This window comes from Lissotriton helveticus, chromosome 1_1, assembly GCF_964261635.1.
Source record: "Lissotriton helveticus chromosome 1_1, aLisHel1.1, whole genome shotgun sequence".
NCBI lineage: Eukaryota > Metazoa > Chordata > Amphibia > Caudata > Salamandridae > Lissotriton > Lissotriton helveticus.
The window spans coordinates 32,037,677-32,061,390 of NC_136057.1; the positions used below are offsets into that span (position 1 = coordinate 32,037,677).

The following is a 23,714-nucleotide window of genomic DNA, read 5'->3' on the forward strand; positions in this document are numbered from 1 at the left end:
TCTTCTGGTGGTTGAGCTGGATGGACTGCAGAGGAGGCTGTGGCTGGCTTTGCTTGTGCTTGTTCTCGCTAAGGGTCTTTTGCTTCCACTGCTCTTTCTCTAAAGATGGATTCTCCTTTGGAATCTGACAACATCATTTATTCAGGTGACTGCTGTAGCATCCACCCCAGCTCTGGAGCACGCAAATGACCATGCCACACACGGAGCTCTGTAACACACTTCTTTATTCTTCGTCGTGCACCAGACATGTATTCTGTTGCAGATCACGCTGCCACCACCCATGTATTCTGTTGCAGACCACGGAGCCACCACACATGTATTCTGTCTTAGACCACGCAGCCACCACACATGTATTCTGTCGTAGACCACGCAGCCACCACACATGTATTCTGCTGCAGACCACGGAGCCACCACACATGTATTCTGTTGCAGACCACGCTGCCACCACACATGCATTCTGTTGCAGACCACGCTGCCACCACACATGTATTCTGTTGCAGACCACGCAGCCACCACACATGCATTCGGTTGCAGACCACGGAGCCACCACACATTTATTCTGTTGTAGATCACGCAGTCACCACACACGTATTCTGTTGTAGACCACGCAGCCACCACACGTATTGTGTCACAGACCACACAGGCACAACACATGTATTCTGTCACAGACCACACAGGCACCACACATGTATTCTGTCACAGACCACACAGGCACCGCACATATATTCTGTCACAGACCACACAGGCACCACATATGTATTCTGTTGCAGACCACAGAGCTACCACACATGTATTCTGTTGTAGATCACGCAGCCACCACACATGTATTCTGTTGTAGACCATGCAGCCACCACACATATTCTGTCACAGACCACACAGGCACAACACATGTATTCTGTCACAGACCACACAGGCACCACACATGTATTCTGTCACAGACCACACAGGCACCGCACATATATTCTGTCACAGACCACACAGGCACCACATATGTATTCTGTCGCAGACCATGCAGTCACCACACATGTATCCTGTCGCAGACCAAGCTAGCACCACACACTTCTTCTGTTGAAGACCACGCTGCCACAACACACATCCTGTTGCAGATCACCCAGCCACCACACATATTCTGTTGCAGACCACGCAGCCACCACACATGTATTCTGTTGCAGACCATGCAGCCACCACACGTATTCTGCCAAAGACCACACAGGCACCACACATGTATTCTATCACAGACCACACAGGCACCACACACATGTATTCTGTCACCGACCACACAAACACCACACATATTTTCTGTCGCAGACCAGACAGGCAACACGCACTTATCCTGTTGCAGATCACGCAGCCACCACACATCTATTCTGTGGTAGACCACGCCGCCACCACACATGTATTCTGTTGCAGACCAAGCAGCCACCACACATGTATTCTGTTACAGACCACGCATCCACCACACATGTATTCTGTTGCAGACCATGTATCCACCACACATGTATTCTGTCACTGACCACACAGGCACCACACAAGTATTCTGTCACAGACCACACAGGCACCACACAAGTATTCTGTCACAGACCACACAGGCACCACACATGTATTCTGTTGCAGACCACGCAGTCATCACACATGTATTCTATCGCAGACCACGCAGCCACCACACATGTATTCTATCACAGACCACACAGCCACCACACATGTATTCTATCGCAGACCACGCAGCCACCACACATGTATTCTATCACAGACCACGGAGCCACCACACATGTATTCTATCGCAGACCACGCTGCCACCACACATGTATTCTATCACAGACCATGGAGCCACCACACATGTATTCTATCACAGACCATGGAGCCACCACACATGTATTCTATCGCAGACCACGCTGCCACCACACATGTATTCTATCACAGACCACGGAGCCACCACACATGTATTCTATCACAGACCACGGAGCCACCACACATGTATTCTGTTGCAGACCACGCTGCCACCACGCATGTATTCTGTTGAAGACCATGTATCCACCACACATGTATTCTGTCACAGACCACACAGACACCACACAAGTATTCTGTCACAGACCACACAGGCACCACACATGTATTCTATCGCAGACCACGGAGCCACCACACATGTATTCTGTTGCAGACCACGCAGCCACCACACATGTATTCTGTTGAAGACCATGTATCCACCACACATGTATTCTGTCACAGACCACACAGACTATCCGGAGCCCGGTAGAGATGGGTAGGCAGACCATGCGCTCACCAAGGCTTTAAGAACCTTAAACCCCTATGGTTCTTTCCCTTGACGTAATTCCTACCGGGCACTGTTGACACCCTGACACCTTGACCTATAGGCAAGAACTGTCCCATACAGGTAGTACAACCTTTTTGAACTGATACTTAATTAGGTCATGTCTTATATTAGATAGATGTAAACACTAGGTCCTGAAGAATCGCCGCCAATGTGCATTGGCGAGAAACATGTTGACCACACAATATATACTGTAGTTCCGAATCGTCACGTGGAGTCCTAAATTTTTCCAGGCGATCATAGGCTACTCACTGTTTTTACTTGTGACAAGGGACCACCAGAATAAATTGCTCTCCGGTACCTTGTGTCACGTTTTAACCCACTTATGTACACTATCCGCTTTCCTTTGGCCCCTCACTCGCACTTCACCCATAGGCAGTTGGTAAAAAGATCTCAGCTAAAGAGCCCCTCTACGAGGTGAGCCCGTTGGGCATTGCACCGCATGCCCGACGAGGAGCAACCGCCAATGATGAAGCATGACACTCGCAAGGGTGTGTGAGGCCATTAATACCAACATATTGGATACCCAGGGTAGCACTCCATTGAGCACTACCTTACCCCTCCTTGTGACCACTGTCCTACGCTTAACTTTTCTTATCTTTTTATAGGAACAGCCTGGTTTGCTTTTGCATAAACAGACCACACAGACACCACACAAGTATTCTGTCACAGACCACACAGGCACCACACATGTATTCTGTTGGAGACCACGCAGCCACCACACATGTTTTCTGTTGCAGAGCACACAGCCACCACACATGTATTCTGTTGCAGAGCACGCAGCCACCACACACGTATTCTGTTGCAGACCACGCAGTCACCACACATGTATTCTGTCATTAACCACACAGCCACCACACATGTATTCTGTTGCAGACCACACAGCCACCACACATGTATACTGGTGCAGATCACGCAACCACCGCACATGTATTCTGGTGCGGATCACGCAGCCACCGCACATGTATTCTGGTGCAGATCACGCTGCCACCAGACATGTATTCTGGTGCAGACCATGCAGCCACTGCACATGTATTCTGGTGCAGATCACGCAGCCACCACACATGTATTCTATCGCAGACCACGCTGCCACCACATATGTATTCTATCGCAAACCATGCTGCCACCACACATGTATTCTATCGCAGACCACGGAGCCACCACACATGTATTCTGTTGCAGACCACGCTGCCACCACACATGTATTCTGTTGCAGACCACGCTGCCACCACACATGTATTCTGTTGCAGACCACGCAGCCACCACACATGTATTCTGTTGCAGACCACGCAGCCACCGCACATGTATTCTCTCGCAGACCACGGAGCCACCACATATGTATTCTGTTGCAGACCACGCTGCCACCACACATGTATTCTATCGCAGACCACGGAGCCACCACACATGTATTCTATCGCAGACCACGGAGCCACCACACATGTATTCTATCGCAGACCACGGAGCCACCACACATGTATTCTGTTGCAGACCACGCAGCCACCACACATGTATTCTATCGCAGACCACGGAGCCACCACACATGTATTCTATCGCAGGCGACGGAGCCACCACACATGTATTCTATCGCAGACCACGCAGCCACCACACATGAAGTCTGTTGCAGATGCCCATGTTGGTCTTTGCTCTCAAGCCCTAGCCTCTCTACCTCTGAGTAGTAAATGTTGCTGCTATGGGTGATCTGACTCAGTGCCTCCTCCAGGCTGGTGCCTAGTCTGTGGCCACTAACCTTACCTTCCTCTTCTCAGTTTCCAGACTGAAACGACGTCATGGGGCCCTTTTGTTACAACCATCAACCACCTCTCTGGGACCACCAATGGCAAGACCTACTGGCAGTTCTTCAGCGGGAAATCTGCTCTGGGCAAAGGTAAGGAGGAGGGTTTATTATAATCTTAGTAGTTGGACTTCTGTGAGAAGCAGCACGTGAACGGTTAAAACGTTAACCAGTTAAAAAAAGAATATATTTTAAAGCTCTTTGTATCACTCATAAAACAGTACATTCTAGAGGCCCCGAATATCTCAGGAAAAACTTTATTGTTACACCCCGAACAGGTCCCTATGCTTGCTTACCTCAAAGACCCTGTTGGTCTCTAGGACTTTCTCATGGGGTGGGAGAAGTTTTTCTCATGCTACATCTCGCCTTTGGAATCAAATGCCAATTTTTCTGAGGCACTCCTCCAATTTTTGTGCATTTAGAAAGCTTCTTAAGACCTGGCTTTTTACTTTCTTGCTGTAGAGTCGCTTTGTTTCTTTTTCAAGTTTGCAGGCAGCGCCAAGACGCCCTCGGGCATATGTCGCGCTTTGCAAATTAAATCAAAGTCAAACAATGACAGGTCTTAGGAAACAAAGATGTGAAAAAAAGACGTTTTATAGGGAGACCGAGCTGGTTCGAAGCTTGAACCAGATGGAAACCGAGGCAAGACAATGCCTAGCCTGCAACCCGGTGTGACGCTAAGAACCAAAGCGCTCATCGAAAACATTATCAGGTAAGTAATGTAAGAGAAGACATAGAAAAAAATGAGCACACATCACTATGTTAAAATTGTTTAAGTTTTGAATTTTTGTACTTCTTAAAGATGTAAGAAAGTTGTTAAAGTTTTCCCATGGATCCTTTGCACCAGGTCTCAATGGCTGAAGCAAATGTGCTCTAATAACGATGCACTACTTTTACTGCACACGTGATGCATGACGCTTTCATTTATCACCAAGAGCCAGTCACAAGTCCACATTGAAGCCTTTGTGTAAAAGAAGAGAGTGCTCAGTTCAGCCAGACCTAAAACGTGTTCAGTGAACACTTGAGAGAATTGAAAACAAAAGCTTACTTTCAGTGATATTGTCTCCCCCACAGATGACCAGCCAATCAATCAATCAACAGCTTTTGTAAAGCGCTACACTGTCACCCCAAGGGGTATCTGGGAGATCTGTCGGAGAGCCAGGTCTTGAGTCTCTTTTCTGAAGTCTGCCAGCGCAGGGTGCTGTACGGAGCTGGAAGGAAAGGTCATTCCAGGTCTTGGCAGTGATGTAGGAGAAGGGGCGGCCACCGCTGCAGCTGCGACTGGTGCGGGGTGTGTGTGGGAGCGAGTGAAGAGGAGCACAAGTGTCTTGCGGGTTGGTGGAAGTCCTGTCGATGGTTGATGTAGGCCGGTCCTAGATCGTGGAAAGCTTTGTAGGCATGCGTGAGGAACTTGAACTGGTGTCTCTTCTGGAGGAGGAGCCTGTGGAGATCTCTCAGATGGGAGGAGATGTGGGTTCATTTGGGGAGGTCCAGGATGAGTCTGGCTGTAGCGTTCTGTATGGTCTGGAGTCTCCTGAGGAGCTGGGTGGGGATGCCGGCATACAGGATGTTCACGTAGTTGAGGCGTCTGGTGACGAGAGCCGGAGTGACGATCTTTCTGGTGTTGGTTTGAATCCATCTGAAGATTCTATAGCACAGGCAAAATGTGTGGAAGCAGAAGGAGGCAAGTGCATTGACTTGTCCTTTCATGGTCAGTTTGATGCCAAGCTGCGTGCAAGGTCGGTTGGTGTGATGTAGATCCAAGTTCTGCAGGGCACCAGCTGTGGTCCCATGCCGAGGTGTTTTTTCCAAAGATCAGTCCCAGTGGTGAGTTTAGGGCAGTTGTCTCACATCCATTTGGCTACGTTGGTCATGGCATTTGCAGAAGTTGGTTTTGGCATTGAAGGAGTCCTTGGTGAGCGAGAGGATCAGTTGGGTGTTGTCTGCGTAGGAGATTATTTTGAGTCGGTGGGATCGGATGACATCTGTGAGAAGGGCCATGCAGATGTTGAACAGGGTGGGTCTGAGGGTTTCATCCTTCAGGTACGCTGATATGATGTCTTTGGATGCAGAGGTGAGGGGAAGCAGTAGGATGCTCGTTGTGGGTCCGGTAAGGAAGGAGGTGATCCACTTGAGGGCATCTTGCTGTAGGCCTATGTTGTACAGTCTGTTGATGAGGGTGTTGTGGGGGACGGTGTCAAACACCACTGAGAGTTTCAGGAGGATCAGGGCCACAGTTTCTCAGCAGTTTGGAGATTTCTGACGTCGTCTGTGGCGACAATCACCATGGTCTCAGTGCTGTTGTTGGCACAGAATTCTGACTGTGAGGCGTCCAGTAGGTGGTTATGTTCCAGGAATTCGGTACGCTCCTGGTTGATGACTTTAAAAAGGACTTTGGCTGGGTAGAGGAGCAGGGAGATAGGACGATAATCTTTGAGATTGCTGGGATCGGCAGAGTCTTTCTTTAGGAGGGATCTGATGTCTGCATGTTTCCATCTGTGCAGGAAGGTTACTGTGGAGATGGATGTGTTGAGGATGTTGGTGAGTTGTGGGCTGATTGGGTTTGTTGCAATGTTGGGTTGTATAAGTGGTGGGGTCAGGGGGCAGTAGGTGCCCCAGAGTGGATGGAAGACATGATGGCAGAGGTGGTCAGGTTAAAATTGGTTGGTAATCTTGCTGTGGAAGTAGTCTAAGAGGGTGTCGCAGAGTTCTTGGAAGGGGAGGATAGTGTTCTTTATGGCTGTTGGGTTGAGGAATACTTTGACTAAATTCAAGAGTTACTTTGTGTGGTTGGATAAGGAGTCGATGCGGGTGGTAATGGCTGCTTTTTTAGCTTTCTTGTTGTGCTGGGGATGTTTGCTGAGTGCTGTTTTGTGAGCTGCTCTGTCGGCAGGGTGTTCAGTGATGTACCAGTGTTTCTCCAGTTGGTGGCAGTTGCACTTGTGTTCCTGAGTTCTGGGGTGTACCAGCTGGCATGTTTGGAGCTATTGTTAGAGTTTTTCGGTTTCAGTGGGGCGACTCTGTGAGTGATCCAGGCAGCGAAGTTCTGGATGGCCTGGTCAAGGTCTGTTGATGACTCGGGCTGGGAGGTGGTGAAGGCCAGTGACTACTGAGTTTCGGTGACATTGCTCCATCTGCGGTGGGAGGACATCTGATGCCTGATGATGGTGTGCTGGGCATCAGTGATGGTGAAGTGTACGATGGAGTGGTCAGTGTGTGGTGTGGCTGAATTTGATTCTGTCACTGGAGGTGAAAATGGGGTTGAGTGTATGTCCGGCTTTGTGCATGGGTTTGGGGACCAGTTGGGTGAGGCCGATGTTGTTCAGGTTATCCAGGAGGGCGATGGAGTAGGTGTCGTTGGGGTAATCAATGTGGAAGTTGAGGTCGTCGAGTAGGACGTTGTGGTGAAAGTCGATTGCTACGGGGGCATGAGGTTGGGGATGGCATCGCAGAATGCTGCTATGGGACCCGTGGGTTTGTAGGCAAGGGTGTCTTTTATCGTGGTCTTCACGTAAGTTTGAAGTAGGAAATTGTGGTATTCCATGAGAGGCATGGGGTTGTCGTTGATGACGGTGCATATGAAGGTTTCCTTGCAGATGATGGAGATGCCTCCACCAGATCTTTTGACTGGGTGTGAGTGTTTGATTGGTTCAGATGCTCCGTCCATCACCACCCCCTTTTGTACCGCTTTGTTCGCCATAAGTTGGCAGGGTATGCTCAGACGTGAGTCCCTTGCTCACTTTGCCACTGGATTCAAGCAAGCCTGGCTGAAGACGGCTGTAATGCCAGAAACCGGTCCTCGGAAGCTTGTTTCCGGTCCAGGCTTGGCAGTTCGGGCTGGACGGTTCCCATGAGGCACAGGGTCAGACTGATTTGCATATAGCCATGTCTGACCTGGGGTGGCACAGTGGGCTACAGAACGGTGATGGATCAAACCCAGATCTTTTGACTGGCTGTGAGTGTTTGATTGGTTCAGATGCTTATGGTGTCAGTGCGCTTTATACATTTTGCTTAAGATAAGATAAGATAAGATGCTCCGTCCATCACCACCCCCTTTTGTACCACCTTGTTTGTTGGCACAATCTCACTGTATCATCTTGTAGTCTTTGGGAGTGGCGGTCTGATGTTGGGGCTCATAGAGGGCTTGAAACATGTTTCAGAAATGAAGGAGATGTCAGTGGAGAGGGTGGTAATGGTGTCCCAGACTTCCATGACATGTTTGCAGAGTGAGAGGGTGTTGAGCAGGATACAATGGGGCGGTTGCAGGGTGTTCTTGGTCTTGTGGGCAGGAGAGGTGCGGGGTCTTTCGTAGGTTGTGTCGCCGTAGTATCTACACAAGGATCTGCACTCCTTATTAAACCAACTATTACCTCTATGGAGGCCCCTTCTAGAGCTGTTTGTGGAAATGGTAAAATGAGACAACATTTTGTTTAAAAATGTATTAAGAAAGTCAATTGTCATCTCACTACACGGTGCAGAAATGGATCTTTTGGACAATTCCAATAGACAGTTTTGCAGGTCTTCACTATTTTTCAGGAGGACTTCTGGGGCTCCACACCCTGTGACCATTTGATTTGTTGCATATATAATTTTGTAGGGTTTATGTCCCTAGAACAAGCTGGTATGTATTGCTCATTTCTCAGCTTAGGGCAGAGAGAATCCACAAAGGGACACATCAGGTCATGGTCACTTTCTACCCTTTCTATTACCACCATATCTATAAGAGAAGGCCATAGATTATTATCTAGCGCTGAGACGCCTACGGGTATTCGTTCGCGCTTAACAAGTTGCAAAAATAAATAAATAAATAAATAGATGTAAATCCATGAAGATGTAATCTATGCGACTAGAATGGATGGAATTGCTATAGATATTAGTCCCTTTCCTGTCAGATTTGGTTTTACCATTTATAGATCTTAAGCCAAAGCCTAGAAAATATGCCTTCAGCTGTAAAGTAGCCTCTGCCCATCTTTGTATGGGGGGAGGTCAAGCAGCGGAATACCCCATGCCTCGTCCTCCTCTTCGATCTGAATAATGTCATTGTCTAAGGGCTTGTAACTGGTGTTAAAGTCTCCCACTATTATCAAACCTGAGTTATTGTGATGTGCCTCCAGATACTCAAGGGTCATGATAGTTTTAGAACTTAATCCTCCCACAACACATCTAGTATAAACTATAAAAACTTCAGTGGTTCTCCCATTGTCTGTCTGTAGAAAACTTATACTCCTTGCAACATGGCCACCCTTGGTCATTAGACCTTTCTCTATGTTCACACCTCTTAAGCCTCCCAGTATACCTATGTGCATTCTACTTTGTACTTGAAGGTTCCACACTTGTCAGTTGATGGTCTGGTCAGCTGGCGAGGTGTCCTGCTCTGCTGTGTCTTAATAAACCTATCTTGTAACTTATCCAGAAGTATCCTGTGATCCATCTACATTTATTTACATCACTGTCACTAACCGAATGGCTAAGATATTGGGACAGTCAATGGGTGGCCTTTTGATTGTCCAATCCAAGTCAGATCTAACCCATGTTTTTAATCCTCCTGAGGGTCTCCCAACAGAAAAGCATATGGCAGGATTGGAATAATTTAGGTACCCAGATTTGAAAACAGGATCCATACACCATGTGTCTTGGAGGAGGCAAATATCATATAGCTCAATAAAATTGTTCCAGCCAGGAAGTACGATTTTTGATTTAGGCCCTGCAACATTCCAGGACGTACGGGTTAGAGCAATTACTGAGGGGGGTTAAAGGACCTATGGAGCCATCTAATACAGATCCATGCAGTCGTCTATTTGACTCAACAAAAAGAGTGTTAGTGATAAAAACACTAGGGATATTCGCGTGAACGTTAGACATTCCCGGATCTCCGTTGTCCAGATTTGGACTATTCCCCATGTGTGAACGAATTGAAAATGGTTGTCAATCTACCGTCCAAGTAGGCAATTCACCATGGTGATGGTTGGGGAAATTGACCTGGTCCATGCAGCGGCTGTGCTTGGGATACCTATATTTGAGGCGGATATCTGTTTTAAACAGTGAACAAGTGCGCATGTCAAAGGCCACTAGATTATCGACTAACTCACTATTTACAAGGGTTAACTCAATTCTATCAAAATTGGTGCCAGCTTGTGTGTGTCTTTTGGCTCCTAGAATATCCTCTCTTATTGTCAATTCCCCACCCTCAGTCCCTCTTGAGGGGTCTTTTGGTAATGCCAAATTGCCAAATTGCGGGAATTGTGGGGTCTTACAGCCTGATTCATGTACGGGCCGTTTTGCGTGTCCCTAATAGCGATTAATAGCGACTCGCTATTGAGGAAACGCAAAACGGCATTCATGTACTTTTCGGGGAAAAAATAGCGACTCGCACGCGGGCGCTAAAGCCGTTAGCGACCTACAAAAAACGCAGAAAAATCGCTATTTCCGGCTACCTGCGATCGGGATTGCGACTCGCAATCCCGATCGCACGGGATAGCGACTCGTAATCCCGTGCGATCGGGAATGCGAGTCGCATTCTCGCGGGATCTGGAAAACGGGAAGACGCATTCCGAGCACCGTGATGACATCACAACCAGGAAGCAGCCAAATCCCACCCCCAAACACCACAGTGACGCTATCAGTCGAGTGTTCACGACGGAAAGCTGCCCCCCCAAACACCACAGTGACGCTATCAGTCGAGTGTTCACGACGGAAAGCTGCCGCTAAACCGCCGTTAGCGACTCCCGAACCCGCCGAAATTGCGACCGCCATGTCCGACGAACCTCAGCCAGGCCCCAGCAACAGCGCTGGCCGCAAGCGCAAACTAAAGTTCTCGGAGCAGGAGCTGGAGAACCTTATAGAAGGGGTGGTGGCCAACCACGACCAGCTGTTTGGTGCCAACTCCCGGAGGGTCCCAGAGCAGGAGAAGAGGAGGATCTGGGTGGGGATTGCCTCCAGCGTCAACTCTGTGGGCGTTGCGGACAGGTCGTTGGAGGAGCTGAAAAAGCGCTGGTACGACCTCCGAGGGCGTGCCAAGGAGAGGGTGGCGGAGCGCCTTGGTGAGGCATCAGGCACTGGAGGTGGTGGACCGACTGTCCCACCCAACACCCCCCTGGAGGACCAGGTAGAGGACACCTTGGAGAGGGAGGCGTGTGTTGGCGTGACCCCTCTGGACTCCTCCCGCCCCACCCAAGACACCCAAGGTAAGTGGCATGCGACTGCGACCCTGTCCCCTATGACCGTCCCTGACCAAATAGGCTCACTCAATGGCCCTTAGTCATGCCTATGTAGTGCATCAGGAAATGCCCTGAAGCATTGTGGGAGACGTAGTATGTCCACAATGTAGTAGTACCACAATGCGGCCAGAAAGGTTCCAAAGTGCGCAATTCCACAGCCATCCAGGGAATGACACCCAGCATGCATGTAACATCTGCACCTCTGACAGTCACATGCACCTAATGAGTATCCACTTACCCTCACAGGTGCGGATGATAGCAGTGACAGCGAGAGGCTGCTGATTGATGAGGAGGCCCAGGAGGAGGAATCCCCACCCGATACCCAGCCACCAGCCCCTGCCGCTGCGCCAACACCAGCAGCCAGGCCCCCCACCGTACCTGCTGCAACATCTGCAGGCCCACCGGCTGCCAAGGCCAGGGCCCCCACCTTACCTGCTGCTACATCTGCAGGCCCACCGGCTGCCAAGTCCAGGCCCCCCACCGTACTTGCTGCAACATCTGCAGGCCCACCGGCTGCCAAGGCCAGGGCCCCCACCAATGTGCCTCCAGTGCCTGCCGCACCTGCAACACCAGCTGCTACACCACCTGCAGCACGTCCAACAAGATCTGGGCCAGCCACATCCGCAACACAGCGGCCTAACAGCAGGAGGGGCAATGGGCATCTCCATGCCTGCATGAGCGTGGAGCGGCGCATGCTCCGAATACACCAGCGCCAGTCGCAGCAGCAAGGAGCCATCCAGCTCCAGCTGCATAAGATCGGCCGCAATGTGGCGGGAGTCGGCGAGCGGATGGACCGCATGACGGCGGCCATGGACCGCATGACGGCGGCAATGGAGGACAATACTGCAGCGCTGGTGAAGCACCGCAGTGTTGCAAGCAGGCGCCACCACCAGCTGTTGAGCCGGCTGTCCACCTATAGTCGCTCAAATTATGTGGCAGCAAATGCCACCACCCAGCTGTCGCGGCGCTCGTTGACCCAGCAGCACCAACTGGTCCAGTGCTGCGAGGACATTACCCGGGTGCTGGAGCACTTGACCACCGCCGTTACCGCACTGCATCCACCTGTGCTTCCGGCCATTGTGGGGGGAGACGATGCGAGTGAGGGTGCCTCCAGTGTGAGCAGCCACTCTGCCACGCAGGCCCCCCCACCTAGGCGCAGCACCAGGGCTACGCCTGGTACAGCTGCCCAGGATGAGGAAGAGCCTCAAAGGCGCCTGGGAATTCTGCGCCGGAGGCGCCAATGACATTATTGTGTCAGGGACACAGGCGCAGGCTGAAGCTAAGCCTGCCATGAACATTCACATGCAGTATGCAGGAATACTGCATTTTGTAAATAGTTGTTACCATGACCCTTTTTTCTTGTGATTCAAACAAATACATTTATTTTGCTGCACACATTCGCCTTGTGTAATCATTACAGTTTGCATGCAATTGTGATATGTGGGGTGGGGGAAGGGGGTGGCCTAGAAATTGTTCGCTGTGATGTGGTTGCGACGTCTGTGGCCTTCAGCTGGGTTCTCCCCGCGTGCATGGTGCGCATGTGCTGGTGGCCGGTCGTCCCCCTCAGATTCACTGCCTGAGATGTCAACTGGTATCCGGCGCTTGGTTGCAATGTTATGAAGCATTGCACAGACAGCCACAATGCGGCAGCACGCTGCAGGACTGTAATACATGGCCCCACCTGTCTTGTGCAGTATACGGAACCTGCTCTTGAGCAGGCCAAATGTCCTTTCAATACAGTTCCTTGTCCGGATGTGCGCAACATTGTAGCGGCGTTGCTGAGGTGTGGCAGGGTTGAGGTAAGGGGTCAGGAGGTATTCCCGTAGGGCGTAGCCACTGTCACCTGAATGAGAGGAGCAGATGTTGATTGCCTGTGCAGCGCAGTTACTTCATAGCAATGTGACATTGTCGACAAAGTGTACTTACCAAGTAGGTGTCCTTCCCCAAACTCTCCCCTGATCAGTTGTGTGTGGAGTCCGCTGTGCCTGAAGATAAAGGAGTCATGGGTACTCCCTGGGTACTGGGCCACAATGTCAGTGATGATGGTCTTGGCATTGCAGACCATCTGTATGTTGAGGGAGTGGTACGACTTCCTGTTGCGGTACATATACTCCGTGCCAGCTGGTGGGCAGATGGCGACGTGGGTACAGTCTATGCAGCCGAGGACATGGGGAAAATGGGCAACATTATAAAATTGTAGTTTTGTGAGGTCCAATTCCTGTTGGCTCGTGGGAAATGTGATGTGCCGGTGGAGCTGGCTGAGCATGGCGTCAACAAAAGTGTGGAGGCAGCGTGACATGGTGGGCTGGGATATCCCCCCAGCAGCGGCTACTATGCCCTGGAAACTGCCGGAGGCCAGGAGGTGCAGGCTGCACAATACCTGCACATGTGTGGGCACAGAATTGTTTCGCCTTGTTGGGTGCTGCATGATGGGGTCGAGTTCTTGTATCAGCCAGGTGATCATTTCCCCATTCAGCCTGTATTTAGCATAAATCTGTTCTCTGGTTTGCCCCAGCAAGGTGACCCGCTGCTGGTAAATCCTTGCCTGCCTCATGCGTCTCCTCCGTGCTGCTCGCTGTAGCCTTCGCCGCCTCACCACCATGTACATCCCAGGCATTGTGGAACGCCTAATGCTGCTGCTGAATGTCCTTATGTGTGATTGGTCAGGCCTGGACCTGTTGGTGATTGGCTAACAGTTTTTCAAATTTTGGTTAATCATGGCTTTTATGGTTACCACCTGCTTTGAGTTGTCCTTAAATTGCGCCGCGCAAACGTGCGATTTAGCGCTTTTTCGCTAATGTATTTCTTTCATGAATGCCGATTGAGACAATATTGCGTTTCGCTATTCATTTCGCAGAATCCGTGGTTGGTCGCTATTTCAGTATCGCTAATGCTCGACTTCCCGGAGTCTGCGACTATTACAGCGTAATCGCTATTCCGATCGCTATTATTTTTTAGCGATTTCGCTATTTCGTACTTGAATGCCGATTCCGTGTTTTGCACCCGCAATTGCGTTTTCGCAGCCATTGCGGGCGCTATTTCGCTTCATGAATCAGGCTGTTACTTCCTTATTCGGAAGCTGTTGGTCCTGGTTGTGTGTAATAAGAGAACTTTTATCTACAACATTGGCTTTGCTGGTGCTAAGCTGGTTTAAGAAATTGAATAGGCATGCACCATTGCCTTAAGGTCCCCCCTTAATTTCTAAGAATTGCTATTTGCTGGAAAAGGTTAGCGGTATCACCCCGGGTGCTGTGCGTGGGAGTTCTTGCTAAGTCAGAGTCTTCATTGGTCTCTGACAGTGGATAGGTCTGTGCCTTCTACGCCAAGGCAAGGAAACAACCACTGCAAGCATTGGAATAGAAGTGAGCAGGCATGTGTTGTGTAGATAGATCACAAACTAAATCTACAATACGAGAATCAGGGCCTGAGGTTGGTTCACTGCTAAGTCTTTTTTTAGGCTGGCCTTTTAAAGAAATTCGAAATTAATGGGACATCTTTCTTGCCTTCGGATAATACTTTAGTTGCTTGTGAAAGCTGAGTACATTTCTTCTTAGATGTGGCTTCCCAATTTACTGGGATCTTGACGGGATCTTTATTTTTGGATCTGCCCTCGATTCCACTTGTGTGGGTGTGTTTGTACGGGAAACATCCTTTACAGCGGAACCGTTACAACGCGGTACCGTTACAACGCAGGATTTACAACGAAAGTCGTTACAACGACTTTCGCTGGAGGGTGCTGTTGGATAGGGGATAGTTTAATTTACTATCCAACACCTTCCCTACTATCCACGGGGACTGGAGTTGGAATAATAAATTAAACTATTCACTATCCAGCGCCCCCCAACTTAAGTCGTTATAACGACTTGCGTTGTTAAACCTGCATCATAAAGGTACGCGTTGTAACGGTACGCGTTGTACCGTCATACATCCATCTGTACTAATGGAAGACTCGATCTCCTCTGTTAGGAGTTCAATCTCTTTAAGTGTGCAATTTGCTGACTTATGGGAGCTCTTGTGGTCACACCCTTAGCAGCTAGCGATACATCACAAAAGCCACCATGTAATAATCTGAAGTATGACTATGATCACCGATTCTATAAAGGTGAAACCCCAAACAACTCCAATATGAAATCAAGATGCTTGTGGACTATTACACCCGTAGCTCAAAGTCCAAATCCAGGTGTGCGAACCAAGATGGTGGGCCCAAACCAGCCTCCTCCGGTCTCTGACAGGTGCATACGGGCCCGCCCCTGGCCCATGCTCGGCCCTTGCAGCAGAGCTGCAAGGCACTTAAATATCCTTGATTTGGTGGGCAGGTGATTGTCCCAGAGGGGGCTATGGGAGGTGTAGCCCAAAGCAGCTGCGGCTACAATCCACAGCTGCTCCCCTCTGTGCCAAGAGGAACTTCAGGATGGCAGAAAATGCATCCTCCAGCAATATCCAGTGGGACAGAATAACAGAAATCTCGCCAGTAGCACCTAGATGCCTGACCAAAGTGTCAACACGGCCCCCGTACAGCAGAGCACAGAGGCACTTAAATAGCCTTGATTAGGAGTGCAGATGTGCGGGTGATTGTCCCAGAGAGGGTTATGGGACGTATAGTCCCGAAAGGCTGCGGCTCCGATCCACAGCTGCTCCCCCCTGTGCCAAGATGAACTTCAGGGTGGCAAATAAGGTTTCTCCAGCGCTGTCCAGTGGGACGGAATGACAGAAATCTCCCAAGTAGCGCTGTGCTTCCAGATGTGTCAACGTAGCCCCCCCTACTGTTGCACAGACTGGAGTGAGAATAGTAAATTTAACCCCTCCGAAGTCCAACACTTTTTCTACTGTTGCACAGACTGGAGTGAGAATAGTAAATGTAACCCCTCCGAAGTCTAACACTTTTTCTACTGTTGCACAGACTGGAGTGAGAATAGTAAATGTAACCCCTCCGAAGTCTAACACTTTTTCTACTGTTGCACAGACTGGAGTGAGAATAGTAAATTTAACCCCTTCGAAGTCCAACACTTTTTCTACTTTTGCACAGACTGGAGTGAGAATAGTAAATGTAACCCCTTCGAAGTCCAACACTTTTTCTACTGTTGCACAGACTGGAGTGAGAATAGTAACTTTAAACACTCCAAAGTCTAGCGCTTTCCCTACCGTTGCACTGACTGGAGTAGGAATAGAAAATATATCCCTTCCTGAAGTCCAACACTTACCCTACTGTTGCATAAACTAGAGTGGGAATAGTATGTTTGTTATTCTTAGACTACAATAGTTTTCATAATATTGGTAGTACAGATTCTATAGCAGTGATCCTCAAAGTACTGCCCGGGGGCCGCTGGCAGCCCTCCTGACCTTCCCAGGCGGTCCTCCTGGCCTTCATATGTCTGCTGTACAACAGCACTGGTCTGCTGTAACTTCTTAAGAGAACACTAACATTCAGAAAGATGTTAAATAAATGGTTTTAAACCAAAATAAAGCAAAAGAAAGAAAGGAAATAAGGTGTCCTGCACCACTAACATTAGCAGCACGTTTACTTTTAAGATATCTAGCATTAGACATGTACAAAATATGATAAAAGCCCCTTCAAGTTCCATAAAAGTGTATTTTATTAACATGCAGAGGCGTTTCACCTTAGTACATCAGATGATATTAGTACATTAAGAAGCATTTTTTTAAAGGGATAGCTTTAAAAAATAAATGTAGAAACGTTCATGCCTCCTCCCACCCTGGTAACAATGTCAATAGTGAACTAAGAGGTAAGTCAGTAAATCACCAGGGTCGTGTGGAGCCCGTTGGGTGGCCTGGGTTGGTATTATACATGAGCACTATTATAGTTTATTAAATGAAACACAGGAGAAGGTTTTTGTCATGCCCCAAGCCCCCTCCTAGTGCGCTGGCCCTTTAAACATGCACTACTTAGGTGTCCTTAACCCAAGGAGCGACGCTTCACGTTCTTGCGTCTAGCTCCGTTGGGTCCGTTCCGGTGCCTGACTTCCTGTGCCTGACTTCCGGTTTCTCTTCGTCTTGGTGTCTGTTCCGTTGTGAGAGTCCTCGGCTCTGTTTGGTTCGTTCTGAGCCTTTCCCGGCCGTCGCTCTCCTCTACACATTGCCACCCCACCGCGCTTGTGTACATTCGACACGTTCAGTGTCTCTACGCAGTCAAACTGCATTGCAATATTTCTCTTGTCTCGCCCGGCGGCCGGGTTTTACTCCGCCATCCGGCGAGATTCCCTTACCATACCCTTTGCCTCATTTCAGCTCCGCTTTTCAGCCGGGCTTTGCTCCGCTGAAGAGCCGGGCATCCTCCCTCTGTTTTTGACCTCCTTGGTGTTCCGCTCCGCTTGTCAGCCGGGTTTTACTCCGCTGACAGGCCGGGCACACATTCTCCCTCACGTTGTCTTGCCTCACCGGGTTGCTCCGCTACCAGCCGGGTTTTGCTCCGCTGGTGGCTGGGTTGTTTACCGGTGAACTCTATTTAGCTAGTTAGGTCTTTTCCTTTTCCCTGATCTTACCATATTCCTTGGGGTTCGTATGTACTGGTGTTTATTCACCTCATTTGGACTTGAACTATTGCGTGGACCAGTGAGGAGTAGGATACAGATTCATGTTCCAGAAATACGGTAACAGCGCATTTCCGCGCTGCACATTATATTGTTATAAGTGTCACTGTATTTTGGTTCTGACTCCTTGTTTTGATCATCATAGATGTTGTTCTCACCATCAAGAATATTGACTATCAAATGCTTGTAATCAGGATATCCTTTGGGGTGTGCTTCGAGGCTGTCAAAGACAATAGAACAGAGTGAGCACGATATATTGTTAGTCCCTTACTACTACAAGTATACATTGGGTCCGTAGACTTATGAGGTTATTGTCTTCTTCACTGCAGCTCCAGTTATATCCCTTTCCAGAGGTTTTCACATATGCATTCAGGGACAGCAATGTACAAACATCTAGGTATGTAAGGTTATGTCATAAACTTGGGAATGTGATTGTCCTCTTCAGATTGAAGAATATAACTCTTTGCATTTCAGTCTCTCCTGATTACCAAGTCCACACGAAGGTTGAGACGACCAGTCTGAAGACCCTCAACACCCACTTGTTACCCCAACCTTTCCTTGTTTTGTTTCCCTGTTTTCCCCTGGCTTGCCTCCTGTGCTCTAGTGCTTGATAGAGTAGTAGGCAGCAGGGGAAGGCTGTGGATTATACTTCGGATTCCTGACGCTCCTGCAGAATCATCGTGTATCCTTTACAGTTTTATAGGGTGGGCATCCCGGGACATAGCACGAGCCGGCCCTGAGGAGGGCGGTCTACAAAGGTCAATAATGGGTCCATGAGGAGGGCCGTGTGGCCCCCCTCCTTTGTTCTGCATGGGCCAGATACTTTACTGTTTATTTTAGCCCCAGGGAGGTGGTGGTCCCCAGGACCCATGGGACCGCACGGCCACCCCATATAATTTTTTTATTTCTAGCCCCGGGAAAGTGGTGGTCCCTGGGGCATTTTTAAGCCCTTGACGGGAGGCCTGTGCGTCCCCCTCCATTTTCAATTAAAACAGCATGCCCCTGGGATCTGGCCCACCAGGGGGTTTGCAATTAAAACTAGCGCAGAAGACCATGCATTTTGTTTTTTTAATTTACGCAATATTGACAAATATTTCGAGAAACTCGCCATGCATTTAAACAAAAATGCTTTTTTCCCCTGGTTGGGTGCCTCTGGGACCCCAGCACCAGAGCTAGAGGGTCAGGGTATTCGCACCCTGCCCCCTTTTCTTTTATTCAGTGTTTTTTTGGGGGACTTGGCTGAAGCTGAGTACCAAGAAGGCTGACAACACTTCCTGGTTGAAGCGTTGGCAGTCAATCAGAACTCAGCAGATCTCTGCCCGAGCTTGTCATTCTTTGCGAAGAAGTTGCGAAAAGTCAGCGGCCCTAGATATACAAAGTTGGATTTCTTTAATTTCTCCAAAACGATTGAAAGGATTTACACAAAATAGCAAAAATCACAATCTGCAGAACAAAATCTACCTTTCTGCCAAATTTGGTGTAATTTGGTTCGGCAGTTCGGGCTGTAGTCGTGTACAAAACACCTTTGAGAATTAATATTGAAAACACACTTTTTTGACCCCCCCTTTTTCTCAGCCAATGCTTGATGTATTACCCCAAAACATTTGAATTACCAGCACACTTTTTGGGGAAAATTTGGTGAAGATTCGTCAAACGGCGCCTTAGATACAGGCAAGTCAGAAAATGCTTTTCCTATGAATACATGGTCCTAACTATAACTACCTACTGGCGACCACCAGTAGGTAATTTATATAAACACAAACACAGATCTATGTGTGTTTTTGTCTTTATTTATTTATAGTATTAAATATTAGTGGAATTTATTTAATTTAAATTATATTAAATTTATATAAAAATATTTACTACTTTAAACTCTAATTAAATAATCAAATTAGTATTTTTGTATATTTTTAGAGGATATTAATGTCAATGATATTTTTTTCACAATATTTTTGTACTCCCCATTACAAATATAGGATGACGATATTGCGTTAAACAATATTTTTGGCACGATATTTTGTCAGCAATATTGTTTATCACATTATTGTGTCAGTGATCCATTTTGCCACATCGTCAGAATTTAGGCTCATTTTATGTTTGTTCATTTAGAGTCTTCCAGAATGCTGCTCATACCTTCAGTATGTCTAATAATACTTAGACAGGGGAGGGTAGGAACAGTACAATGGGCAAAGGGAGGTCTATACACAGAGGGGTCGATTCTGATTCAGGAAAGCAATCCGGACGACGATCCGTATTCGTAGCCGTTTCCATACGAATCGTACAAAACCGTACGAATTGCGTAGTACGATCCGTAGGAAAAGAATACATACGAATGTCTGCGAACCGTACGACAAACAAGCTTAAATCCGTACGACATAGAGCCGCACGGTGAACCGTACGATTCGTAAAAATGACGTACGACCTGCCAAGCACCCCTACACACCGTACACCTACACACCGTACACCTACGCTGCGTACACCCATGCACCGTACCCCGATGTACCGTACCCCGATGTACTGTACCCCTACGCTCCGTACCCCGATGCACCGTACCAGTTCGCACCGTACCCCTGCAATCATTGGGTGCACTTGCGTACCCGGGGGAGACTGTTTCGCACGCGTTTAGAGTCTAAATGTGCTTTTACGGATGTTTTAAAGTCCCGTAGAGAAAGAGTCGTACGGAGTGTCGTACTGACGAATCGTACTTGCTGGTTCGTAAAAAGCTGCCTCTTATCGTACGAACATCGCGTACTGCGTGTTCCGAGTGCGATCTGTACGGTGTCTTGATTCGTACGGTCTTTTGTACGATTCGTACGGAGAACTGCATTGGGTACACATCGTACTACATCGTACGTAAGGGTACGGTTCTGCATACGAATCGTACGGGAAAAATGCTCCGTACGGCGATTCGGACTGGATTTTACCGAATCAGAATTGGCCCCAGAATGTCTACATCTTGGGTAGATGTTAAGGAGGGGCTATATGTGGCACAGCAACTTCTGAAGATCCCTCCACATCCATCTGGCATTATAGAAAGCAGGTAGGGGATCAGACAAAGCTGCTGTGTCGCTCAAAGGCTTGAAATGATAAAGTGGTGGCAATTATTATGTAATAATACATAATACAGTTTACGTGTGGCATTATGTTTATTTCTAGATGTTCTGGATGTGTCTTTCCATGAATTGGAAAACCTGAGCCTTAGGTATCTCTGTAGAAATTAAGGAATCAGGTGAAGATAATGCTTTGATTTCTTACAGGTTATCTTGATTATTGGTGGATTAATCGATCTCTTCCAAATGCTTTGAAACTGCTTTGATGACACATTGTAGAATGCTGAACCTATTGCTTTGAAATCTCTTCCTACTGCTTCCATTCCATCCTCCGTTTCTCCCTCACATAGTGGAGGTATCAATCAGCATATACTTAAACAGAATTTCAAATAAACTCCTGTCAAATAGCACAGTAAAATTTACAAACACAAATAAATGAAGCAGTTAAAACTGATACAAGAAAAAGCTAATAAATAAACAAAACTAAAGTAAAATGTATGAAGATTGAAAATTAAATGCAGATAAAAAAGGGAACTAGCAGCAGTATCAATTTAGAATTTAAATAGAACAATAATGAATAGGAAACACCTTAAGAATATTGAAATAGGCAGACTCTCAACTGTTTTCCAAAGACTTTCAAAGGGGGGTACATTCTTAGGGCTGATCAAGGACTGTGCGTCCCAAGGCTTAGGATATATTAGGTAGTGGTGTTCGTGACTTCTTTGTGTACATTCTTTGTGGATTGCACCTCACAATCTTGTGTTAATGTAATTGTTAATGTAATTGGGACCAGCCTTGGGAACACATTTGATAACAAAGCATGGTAGTTAAACACAATTCCTTCCTTAAAAGAATGCTGATTTGCACCTCTAAGCACAGATTAAGCGCATAGAAGTGTTCCATATGTCAAATTGACAAAACATTTGTTTTGCTGCATATACAAATTGCGGGCCAAGATCAGATTTAGCACCACAATCAAAGATTGCAATATTTTCTTCCATACTTGTTATGGTAACCGGAGAGCCAACAAGCACATGAAGTTCTACCATTGGAAATTGCGTTGCAGTTGGTGCTTAGAACCAACCAGCAGTTCCTTGTTGCTGGAGGCGTCTCTTACTTCCCCAAAGCCCCCAAAGCTCAGCCTTTGTGACATAGTTGTACCCAAGCTGTCGTAGTCCACGATGCACAGGCAGCTCTGCATGTCGTCAGCATAGCAATCTGGGCGCCATAATCATTGAACAGCACCAAGGTAGGGCTCCAATAGATGTTCCATAAAAGTTGGCATAACCGGTAGCCAGGAGTGACCCCATATTGCACCCGTGCAGCTGGAGCAATAAGGTTCCCATTCTCCCCCTCCACTGCCACATCTGTGAAAAACAGAATTACTCTCCTATCAAAGAACTACCTCTTGTGGCTCATGGATATGTCATCCGTGGTTTTCACTCCCATGGGGCAGTATTTGATGCCTCTACCCTATTTGAGCGATACGTCGTACACCTCTGACAAAAGCGGAAGTTTGTGCACCGAAAGGAATGCAGGGCAGCAGATGCAATTAAAATCTTCAATTGTGCCTTTTCAGAACCTGCTTTCTCAAATTTCTTTATTTTCTATTTAAAAAAGAATACAAATGTAAAAAAAAAAAAATAATAAACAGCATTGATAGGTCTAATACTGTTAGTTGTAATGTGCTGTGGAATGGGACAGGTTTTCCTAGTCTCTATTCTTCTTGGAGAGGGGAATGGGCAGGATTGTAAAGTATAGAACTTGGAGGGGTAAGACAATCAGTCTCCAAATACATTAAATTCCAGATTGTCCACAATTACTGTAGATGGACTATAAGACCACACAGACATATGATGATTGTGGAAATGAAAACTCAGACTAATAGAAAAAGGAGAGACCCTTCCCAAGTAACAGGTTATGTTCCAAGCCCCTCCCCCTCTAAAGCTAACTCCCCTCCTTCAAATGTGTTAGCATCTCAAACTTATGATCTTAACCCTGACAGAATTACTGGAAGGGGCTAGGGGCCATTCGTATCATGCAAATTTGCATTCGCAAACGCCGAAATTTACAGAATTTCGGCGTTTGCGAATGCGAATTTGCCAAATGGTATGTATAAAGGAAAATCTGGTGCAAAACAAGGAATCGCAAAATTTGCAATTCCTTATTTTTAAATTGCATTTAAGGAATCGCAAATTTTGCGATTCCTTAAATGCAATGTATGAAGCAAAAAGAAAATGCAAATTGTCCTTAAGGAATCGCAAATTACCACCAACTTCATGTTGGTGGTAATTTGCGAGTTCCTTGAAAAGTGCACATTTTAGCATTTTTCAAAGTGCCATGTGGCGCACATACATGCCCTTAGGGCATGTATGTGCTCCACATGTGCGCCCATGCCTATTTCAGTGGTGCAACAGAGTTTCCTTTGGACACCCCTGCACCCTTGAAATTGTTCTCAATTTGCGATTCTCAAATTGCGAATCGCAAATTGAGAATAACTTCCCATTCATTCCTATGGGCCTCCTGACCCATAGAAATGAATGGGAACGTATTCCTTAATTGCGATTTGCAATTTGCTAATCGCAATTAAGGAATACTGAGAATTCGCAAAAAAATTGCGAATTTGTACATACATCCCAATTTGCGATTCTGAAATAGCTATTTCTAAAAAATCGCTATTTCAGAATCGCAAATCTGGTTGATGATACATTTGGCCCTAAATCCTCTAACTCGCTTTGGTACATTCACCTTAGAAGGTGTCTTTTTTTGTGATTTTCC

The 23,714-nt window shown here is 47.5% G+C and overlaps 1 protein-coding gene across 1 annotated transcript in view; it reads left to right on the plus strand.

Moving 5' to 3' along the window:
* Nucleotides 1-23,714, plus strand: part of LOC144767043 (cobalamin binding intrinsic factor-like) — a 29,606-nt gene that overhangs the window by 4,859 nt on the left and 1,033 nt on the right. The window contains exon 3 of the mRNA XM_078650680.1: nt 4,096-4,214. Coding sequence (XP_078506806.1) covers nt 4,096-4,214 — 119 coding nt within the window. The remainder of the gene's footprint in view (nt 1-4,095; nt 4,215-23,714) is intronic.